At 37.5% G+C, this 11,212-nt stretch overlaps 1 protein-coding gene across 1 annotated transcript; it reads right to left on the minus strand.

The window, feature by feature from the left end:
* Positions 1-306: 306 nt before the first annotated feature.
* LOC121373531 (type-1B angiotensin II receptor-like) lies at positions 307-1,413 on the minus strand. The gene has a single exon (XM_041500208.1). The coding sequence runs from the start codon at positions 1,411-1,413 to the stop codon at positions 307-309; it is 1,107 nt and encodes a 368-aa protein (XP_041356142.1).
* Between the last annotated feature and the right edge of the window lie 9,799 nt (positions 1,414-11,212).

Here is an 11,212-nt window from a genome sequence, read left to right on the forward strand (position 1 = left end):
AGTTGACAATACTCAGTTCTAGATATCAGACGGACTAGCTGACAATACTCAGTTCAAGCTATCAGATGGACTAGCTGACAATACTCAGTTCTAGATATCAGATGGACTAGCTGACAATACTCAGTTCTAGACATCAGATGGACTAGCTGACAATACTCAGTTCTAGCTATCAGACGGACTAGCTGACAATACTCAGTTCTAGATATGAGACGGACTAGCTGACAATACTCAGTTCTAGATATCAGACGGACTAGCTGACAATACTCAGTTCAAGCTATCAGATGGACTAGCTGACAATACTCAGTTCTAGATATCAGATGGACTAGCTGGCAATATATAGTTCATCGTCGTGTTTCTTCTCTCTTTATTCTGTTTGAACCTGCAGCAAACTAGGCTTCTCTTGATGATGTTCCGATAGTTTGATGAACTTCCGATCAGGATGTAAAAGTTCTGACCGAAATTCAACAAGTAAACGATAAGAAATAGAGGCCATATTTTCAGACTTAATATGAGAGCATTTTCATCAATGTCCAGTACTATTAACGCATTAATATATGCATCTAATACCGCCGTTGGCATCAGTGTAGCAAAAGCCATTATACAAATCAACACTAGGGGACGTGTGGCGTTAGTTTGCGGGTGACTGCCTGCATCATTCCCTGACCTTGTAAAGGTCTTTCGGAAAGCATGGCTTCGTTTCAGCTGAATAATTATAAGGATGTTTAGGACGAGAATGAACAAGCACGGCAGGCCAGACATCAGCAAGAGTCGAATGAAGATGAAGTAGTAATAGACTTCCTGGGTTGGGATACAGTGTCCTTCCACTAGATGTAATTCAGTATAAATGGGGATCATGAACACGGTCGACATACCAAGCATTACGGAGCAGACAATTCTTGCCTTCATCCTGGTACAAAGTACGTCTCTCTTCAGTGGCCAACAGACGCATACGTATCTGTCAAGAGCGAGTCCAGCCACCAGCCACGGCGAAAGTATCATCACAAATATTCTGAAGGTGGTTAGTATTTTACAGAGGGCCTCGTTAATTACCGTAACTGACCGAAGGGAAAACACTCTCTCTGTTTCGATGATAAACCTCGTGCCTAACAACAAACTGTCGGAGACAGCCAACCATTTTAAGAAAACGGAATAAGATAAGAAGTTCAATTTAGCGTCACTCATCATAATACACAGGAGGATGTTTCCAGCGATTCCTAGTACAACTATGGACAATATAACTGCCCAGTAGCTGGGTACATAAATGTCGAAATACGGCCACCCATCGACGGGCGGTTCATCGTCTCCGTTATCAGAATAGTTTCCGTAAGTAAATTCGTCAAGGCCGATAGTAGTGTCTATAAAGCTGGATGTTTCGTTCAGCGTAAGCGGCTGCTGTGTTGAGTTTCGCATCATTTTCATTGGTTGTCTGCAAAATAAATTATCATAATTATCATCATCGTCACATTGTTACATTGTTTGATTATTATTAAAATTGAAGCACAGTATGCATTTTTGATTAGTTTCCATCAGACATATGTTCCATGAGACTGCCTGACTTGATATCAATCTTTAACCTTCCCTTACCATAGTTTGACACCCGATGTATGTTTCGTGCTGGGGTGTCGTTAAACATTCATTCATTTATTCCTTTAACCTTAGACGAAATCAAAGATTCGATTGCATCCAAATGTATTATTTTTACAGTAAAAGTCAGTATCGACCTGTGATATTTGTGTTTTTGCACACAGTTCTTTACACTGTGTTTTTGTTTAAATCTTGAATTTTTATATTGATGTTGATATCACTTTATTTGTTTGCATTACCACAGTTTGACACCCAATAGCCGATGTATTTTTCATGCTGGGATATCGTGAAACATTCATTCATTCATTGATAAGAAAATGGAGTACATTTTTAATTCCACTGATATATACGATGGTGCTAATTTATAAATGACATTTAGAAGCGTAATTGGTAGCCAAAAAAGATTTTGGTTTATTACCTTTTGGTAACCAGGTTATTACATCAAGTTTCTGGGTAATGGATAATTCACCATTTATAAAGGCATGTATTTTTTTGTTGCTTATTTTTTGTATTCTTTAGTACACTCGATTACTCTTATTCTCCTGCGCGTGCTGTAACCTCACCGTGGTGCAGGGGTGTAACATTCTCTTTGAGATGATGCTGGATGATGGGAACCTGAGTTGGGGACATATCTGCGGATATGTTTTCTGGCAACACACTACTTTGGCCTGGAGTTCAGCCAGACGGCGGGTGGTCAGGGAGGCCCGACCTGATTAACCGCCTGGTCACCCCAAGCTCGAGAGCATGCAACCCTTTGATTTGTTTATATAGTAAAGAACAAACATTGTTTGATGTACTTTTTGTATGTGTTGCTCTTGGGGCGGTGGCTAGGGTCAGTTGGGTGACTTATTGTTTCTTTATTGCCCAAGTATATCAACCATGTATCCTTATTGCCCAAGTATATCAACCATGTATCCCTGGCATGGCTGCCTGCTGATTATCCGCAGCACCAAATCCCCTCGTTGGACTCGGTGGTGGGTGGGGGCATGGTTGATGAAATTATAGATTCATGGATCCAAATAAAGATATACCTTTTGATGGGACCCTGAAAAGGGTCCACACCGAAGTTGCGGATTCTTCGTCATCTGAATGTTACAATTAAGAGGTCCAGAGTAGGGTCTTCTGAATCCTGGATTCAAATGAAGGAGCCTTGGGCAAACTTTCACCGTTTGCTATTCAGAAAGGTCTGGTTGGTTTGGCTAGTGAGCCAAAAAATGTAAAACAATTGAGGAATAGTTCATTGTTAGTAGAATGTTCCAAAGAGAGTCATTCAAAGTGTCTCCTGAAGTCAACATTCCTCTGCAAAGTACCTATTACAGTGACAGCTCATAGTACCCTAAATTCATCTAAAGGTGTCATCAGATGTCGAGATTTGGCAGGAGTTGGTGAAGAATGAATGAATGAATGAATGAATTAATGTTTAACGACACCCCAGCACGACAAATACATCGGCTATTGGCTGTCAAACTATGGTAATGCAAATAAATAAAGTGATGATCAACATCAATATAAAAATTCAAGGTTTAAACAAAAACAGTGTAAAGAACTGTGCAAAAATACAAATACAAATATCACAGAATTTTACGGACACCGAATTTTACTCTAAACTTCAATTTGTGCTGTATTGGCAATTCTCAAAGAGAATGTTACATCCCTGCACCACGGTGAGGTTACAGCACGCGCAGGGGAGAGTTGGTGAAGAAGAAATTCTTGAAAATTTGTCAGCACAAGGCGTGACATTTGTTAAATGAATTAAGGTCCGTCGAAACAATGAGTTGTTTTCGACAAATACCTTAATTTTAACTTTCAATACACCGACACTTCCAAGCTCGATTAAGGCTGGGTATCTCAGCGTACCTGTTGAGCCTTACATCCAAAACCCTCTACGTTGCTTTAAATGTCAGAAATTTGGGCATGGTCAGAATACATGCCGCAATAAAACTACATGTGTCGATGTGGTCAGTTTGACCATGACAGCAAGAACTGTAACAACGACATTAAATGTATCAACTGTAATGGGAATCACTTTGCATATTTGCGAGAATGTGCAAAGTGGAAGTTTGAAAAGAAGGTTCAGCAGGTCACGGTTGACAGGCACGTATCATTTCAGGAAGCTAGGAAAGTGGTGGAAACATCAACATCTCCAGCTACTGCAGATAAATCGTATGCTGCAGTAGTCACGGTTTCCATGATTACTGTTGCTGTCGATACTGATCTTACTTGGCCATCTGGTGACAATAAGTATAAAAAGTTGTCTGATGTTGAAAAACCTGAACGGCAAGTGGCTAAAGCTGTCAGAAAAAAAGATGAAGGAAGCAGTTATACAACAAGTATTGGCTTCTACCTCAAAACTGTCTGATTTGTCTTTGGGTTCTGTGAACCCATCAAGAAGGTTGAGTACTGGTCAGCGAGGACCCTGTCTTTATCAGTCAGGAAAAGGCAAACAGACAAAAAATTCAAAATCTGAACGAATAAAGAAGAGTGAGTTGCATTCCATCTCAGTCAGCAATCAATATGATCATTTGGTTTTTATGCTTGATGGGATGGATGATTCATCATCACAAGGTTTTTCGCACTCACAAAAAGTATTAACAAAATCTAAGGGAAAGTCTAAATTAACCCCCATACTTACCCCCAATGACTAATCCAGTCACTCAGTGGAACTGCCGTGGGCTTAGGCCCAATTTTGATGAATTAAGTCTTTTAATTCAAAAACATAATCCTCTTCCAGTGTGTCCTCAGGAAACTTTCTTGAAGGACACTGATCATATTACCATGAAAGGATTTAACCTCTATCATACGTTTCATGAAACTGAAAATAGAGCATCTGGGGGTGTTTCTATTCTTGTTAATGAAAACATTCCTCAGAATATAGTAGCATTAACTACACATTTACAAGCTGTGGGTGTAAAGGTCACGGCTCATAAAACTATAACTCTGTGTTAAGTTTATTTACCTCCTCGAAAGCATTTTAATTTTAATTCAAGAGATCTTCAAGATCTCATTAATCAGCTCCCTACTCCCTTTATTATTATGGGAGATTTTAATGGTCACCACACTTTGTGGGGATGCGAGGATATCAATATTAGAGGTAAACAATTAGAAGACTTAATTCTCAAAAATGACTTACTTTTATTTAATGATAAAAGTCGTACATATTTTCATTCTGCAAGTGGATCTTTCTTTTCCATAGATTTAACTCTTTGTATTCCATCACTTTTTGTTGATTTCTCCTGGAAAGTTGGTTCAGACCTTTGTGGTAGTGACCACTTTCCCATTATTTTGGAGAATGATGGACCACCATCACTTGAAAGGGTTCAAAGATGGAAGTTAGCGAAGGCAAATTGGGGTCAGTTTCGGCATCTGTGCAGCACTCGTCTGCAACAATTTGCCTTACTGATGCTAATGATCCCATGTCTTTGTTCACTTCCATCTTGAAGGACATTGTAGATGAAACTATTCCTAAGATTTCGGCAGTACCAAAGCGTTTCAATAAACCATGGTTTAATGATACGTGCAAAGATGCATTCAAAGAGCGAAACTTGTGTTACCACCTTGGTGTATTAAACCACCTAAAATTGTGTTTGATCTTGCGCATCTGAAGAAAGATCGTACAGATCGTAGAGATCCTGTGGTATATAAACAGTTGTTCAAGACAGGTACAGTGATTACGTTCCTGTGTATACAGACTGATCACTGGGTGTGAATTCCGTGGCTTGTACTACAGTTTTTCCATCAGACACAATACTTTCCATGAGATTGCCTGACTCAGCATCAATTTTTAGTGCTGAAGTTTGGGGCAGTCATTAAAGCCTTGCAAGAAATTAAAGATTCCATAGCATCCAGATTTATTATGTTTACAGACTCACTTTCGTGTCTTCAAGCTTTACGAAATATGAAGCTGGACCATCCCTTAATTGGGATGGTGATACGAAAGTGTGTCTTTTTATCTATTGCCAAAAAAGATGTTGTATTTTGTTGGGTACCCAGCCATGTTGGACTCAGGGGTAATGAAAAGGCAGATGTAGCTATCAAGTCTGCTTTGGATTTGCCTCATGCCAGGGTTGGTGTACCTTATACTGATTTTAAATATTGTATCAACCATTTTATCTTTTCGACTTGGCAACGTGATTGGGACGGTGCGATTCCGAACAAGCTTCATACCATCAAGCCAGTCTTGGGAGAGTGGCAGTCCTCCTGTAGACAGTGCAGGAAGGATGAAATTGTCTTGTGTCGTGCCCGCATCGGTCATACTTACTTGACCCATTCATGTATTTGAAAGAAAGATCCTCCACCTCAGTGTGAGTGTCAGTGTACTCTGACCGTGCGCCACATTTTGGTCGAGTGTAAGCATTTGTCAGTAATTCGAAAAGATTTATTTGGTCAAACAAATGTGATGGAATCATTTCGATTCCATTCAGAAATTGTTTTACAATTTATGATACTGAATTTTATTCCAAATTTTAATTATATCTATCTGTGATATTTGTATATTTGCACAGTCCTTTACACTGTGTTTTTATTTAACTGTTGAATGTTTATATTGATGTCGATCATCACTTTGTGTTTCCCATTACCATAGTTTGATACCCATTAGCCGATGCATTTTTCGTGCTGGGGTGTACCTAAACATTCATTCATTCATTCATTTACCCATTCATTTATCTTAAAGAAAGATCCTCCACCTCAGTGTGAACACTGTCAGTGTACTCTGACTGTGCGTCACATTTTGGTGGAGTGTCAGTTTTTGAAAGAAATTCGAAAAGATATATTTGGTCAGAGAAATGTGATGGAATCCTTTCGATTCCATCCAGAACTTTTATTACAATTTCTTCGAGATACTGACTTTTATTGTAAATTTTAATTTGATTCATCTGTGATATTTGTATTTTTGCACAGTTCTTTACACTGTGTTTTAATTTAACTGTTGAATTTTTATATTGAAGTTGATTATCGAATTTGTTTCGCTTTTACCATAGTTTGACACCCAATAGCCGATGTATTTTTCGTGCTGGGGTGTCGTTAAACATTCATTCATTCATTCATTGATTCATTCATTAATACTACCGTCTTCTTTCTCAATTTGGGTAATGGATTTGCTAATAAAGTTCCGATTTTCCAACTTACAAAAACAGTTACTTATCTTCTCGCCTTCCTCGATACATTTAGCCCTTGATCTTTTACAGACACCTTTTGACGCAAAGTTTGTAAAGATTTTCATTTTAATTTTATTGTTTACAAATTTATGTGTTCAATATTTTCTAATGTCTTCATTTCTTTAGTTCATCGTTCTTCCTGTTTATTGTTTTCTTTTGTAAATTTTTTGCATTTACCATAGTTTGACACCCAATAGCCGATGTATTTTTCGTGCTGGGGTGTCGTTAAACATTCATTCATTCATTCATTCATTCTTTTGTAAATATGATGAGTAGGATATGCTCTTTCCTCTTATTCCCATTAGTAATACCTCTAAAACTAATTGATCGTTAATTTGAAATACAATTTCATTCAGTGGAATATCATCGATTTTGTTAAAATTTTAAACTGTAACCACATATTGCTTTTTTTACATTGGACATACAGTTTTGAATTGTCGCTATATAAGCTTTGTTTTTTAAAAGTGAATGATTAAATTCCCAGTAGGTTCTGTGACTTCCATTAACACTGAGTTTAAGATTAAAGCTTATTATAGAATGGTCGGTTCTGTGACTTCCATTAACACTGAGTTTAAGATTAAAGCTTATTATAGAATGGTCGGTTCTTTACCCACAGTGGAGAATCCACTTACATCACATGTTGGGTTCCTGACAGATTGCAAATCCCTCACTCAGAGCATACAGACAGTCACCTGAAGTAAACCAAGTAATAGCAGTTCAACAGGGACTGGCTGACCTTTCTCTACACAGGCAAGTTGTAGTCCAGTGGGTTTCAGCACATTGTGGTATTGCAGGGAATGAACATGCTGACAAGCTGGCAAAGAAGGGAAGCACAATGGAACAGCCAAATCATCCAATCTCCTTCAGAGAAACAAAAACCATAATTAAGAGACAATTCCGATGCACCCAAGGATCCAGTCCATCATCTGGAGAGATACCAAGAAACAACCATTTTCAGGCTAAGAACCGGTCACTGCCATCTCAGATCCTGTATGTACCGCCTGAAATTGGCAGACACTGATGAATGTCCATGTCAAACAGGACCACAGTCCCCACAGCACATCCTGCAATTCTTCCCCCTCTACAATGAAGCCAGGATAAAGCACTGGCCGAATGGAGCAAAGAAGACTTGACAGAGACGTCGTTTTTTATCACCACAACCGGACTCCAAATCTAGAGCATGATCAACTATAGCTTGCACGCAGAAGAAAAAGAAGAAGTACCCACAGTGTACATTGGTGTTTACTACAGAAGAATACAATGATTCTGAAATCAGGAACAAATCTAGTCGGGCTTGTTTTAAAGGTATTTCTCTTCTCCATGTGAATTGTTTCAATGCGGGATTATGATCTCACCAAATGTCGACTAAGTCTAGTTCACCTATCATTTCTATGACTGTATCGCGAGCTTTCGGATTATTAATAATAATACAATCATTTCTATGACTGTATCGCGAGCGTTCGGATTAATAATATTACTATAATTATCTGTATCCATGTGTGGGTCTAAAACAAAATTCCAATCGCCAACAAGAACGATGTAATTATTATGAAATAACTTTACGTGTTCTAATATTTTAATTTATACAGAAGTTTGGGTTATCTGCATTCGGAACATATACACTGACTAATGTCTAATATCTACTATTAGCAAATTTCCATAATCTCCTCGAAATACTGCATGTATTTTATAATCAAAGTTATTATTAAACATTATAGCAACGCCACGAGATTGACTATTATTAGCACATTTCCATTATCTCCTCGAAATACTGCATGTATTTTATAATCAAAGTTATTATTAAACATTATAGCAACGCCACGAGATTGAGTATTATTAGCACATTTCCATTATCTCCTCGAAATACTGCACGTATTGTATAATCAAAGTTATTATTAAGGGGACATTCCTGAGTTTTCTGCATTGTAAGATGTTTCCGACTAATAAAATATTTCTACATATTAAATATAATTTCTTGTTTAGAATATCAGTGTCTGTATATTCAATATGTTTCTGGTCGTCTTATTATTTGTAAGAAGCCCAAACTGGACTTTGTAAATAATTTTCCCCTCACCGTGGTGCAGGGGAGTACCATTCTCTTTGAGAATGGCTAATGTAGCACAAATAAATTTTGAGTAAAAGTCAGTATCTATCTGTGATATTTGTGTTTTTGCACGGTTCTTTACACTGTGTTTTGTTTAAATCTTGAATTTTTATATTGATGTTGATCATCACTTTATTTGTTTGCATTATCATAGTTTGACACCCAATAGCCGATATATTTTTCGTGCTGGGGTGTCGTTAAACATTCATTCATTCATTCATTCATTCATTATTTGTTTTCATTATGATAGTTTGACACCCAATAGCCGATGTATTGTTCGTGCTGGGGTGTCGTTAAACATTCATTCATTCATTCAAATAATTTTGTACTACGAAAACATTTTTTAGGAAATAAAATGAAATTTAACCAAGTACAAATATTAGAACGATCAGAAAGACGTTTAATATACAGCCACTAATATGTTATGTAGAAAAATATATTTGATATGTAATTACAATTGTTAAAATGGGGCGAGACGTAGCCCAGTGGTAAAGCGTTCGCTGGATGCACGGTCGGTTTAGGATCGATCCCCGTCAGTGGACCCATTAGGCTATTTCTTGCTCCAGCCAGTGCACCACGACTGGTACATCAAAGGCCGTGGTATGTGTTATCCTGTCTATGGGATGGTGCATATAAAAGATCCCTTGCTTCTAATCGAAAAGAGTAGTCCATGAAATAGTCCATGAAATGGCGACAGCGGGTTTCCCCCCTCAATATCTGTTTGATCCTTAACCATATGTCCGACGCCATATAACCGAAAATAAAATGTGTTGAATGCTTCGTTAAATAAACCATTTCCTTCCTTCTACAATCGTTAAAAAGACTCTGTTAGTCGATAACACCTTACACACTGCAGCAAACTCAGGAATGTCCCTATAAACATTATAGCAACGCCACGAGATTGACTATTACTGGAATTAAAACCACACTCACATCCCCATTCTGCCCTAATATATGACTGCTTATATTTTTCAAAATGTGTATCTTACAGACAGCAGATTGCATAATATGCATTTGTGATTAGTTTTCTTTAGCTTGATAGTTGTAATGTCTTGTACTACATAAATATTACAGAACTTATTTGTCGTTGCTCTTTACAGTAGGCCTGCAATCCAAAAAAAACGTATGTGTGTAGGCGGAATTGGAACAAATTATGGCTTCTTTCTTTCTCTTTGATAAATTTCTTTTTGAAATACAACTGTCGACATATAAATCTACTATTAATGTTAATGCATACATACATACATTGCATGCACATAAGCGAGATCGACCGCGTAGATTGTAGGCCCCATGCATATGGTTGAGTTAAAGAACTTCCTTTTTATGGAAGCTTCGATAGCTCAGAGCGTATCGTGGTTAGTCTTGCAATTTGCGGGCGATTCGGTGCCACAGGTTCGAGTCCCAGCAACGGCATGGGACAATTTGTGAGGCCAGAAAGGATTTAATTATCCCCTGCGCCAGTGCGTTAATATCTATGTATGTAACAGTCAACCTCGACATATATACAATATATAGATATTCATACATCAATACATACACACACATACACAAACAATTATTGGCCCTCTCCTAATTGCAAACGTTAAATTGTAAAAGGGGATAACAAACAAACCAACCGCGGGGTAGAGGGTTACATCATTTTAATGGCGACTGCAATTTTCAATAAATCAATCAATCAATCAGTGAAAGGAACCATTTGTGAAAAACGATTGAATAAACTGAAACGACAGAAAAGAACAAGAAAAGGAACAGAAGAAATCGATGTTTTAACAGTATTCATTATTAACATTTTATCTTCTCAGACAGCCCAAATGGTAAGTAATAACAATATAATAGTTAAAGTAACAACAAATAAACAAATGATTCCGCACCACGAGATAAAGTCTCCCGAGTCAAATCATTGTGTCTGTTTTATGTATTTGTGAACATGCTCAAATATTTGTTTATTGGTATCATCATTAAACGTGTCTCGACCGCTTAAAGCTATGTTTCCATTAATGCGGTGGTGCTGGGATGTCGTTAAACATTCATTCATTCATTCCATTAATGCAGGTGCGTCCGATTGCGGAGCGGGTGCTTGCGATTGTTGTGTTTCCATTAATGCGGCTACTAACTGCGATTACTCCAATAATGACATTCAAGATGCAAACACTGCAACATCACTTATTATTTGAAAAAAGAGCTTATTATGATAGTCGCAACGTACAGTTTGATACAGAAAAAAGATTTTAAAAAACAAAACAACAAACAAAAGGTCTATGCATTTTCATATGTTCATATATCAATAATATTTGTAATCAACTTCGATAAATATTTTTGTACATAGGAAATGCAAATATTTATTAGATCGACAAACTTTATTGAAAAT

Source organism: Gigantopelta aegis, chromosome 5, assembly GCF_016097555.1.
Source record: "Gigantopelta aegis isolate Gae_Host chromosome 5, Gae_host_genome, whole genome shotgun sequence".
Lineage (NCBI taxonomy): Eukaryota > Metazoa > Mollusca > Gastropoda > Neomphalida > Peltospiridae > Gigantopelta > Gigantopelta aegis.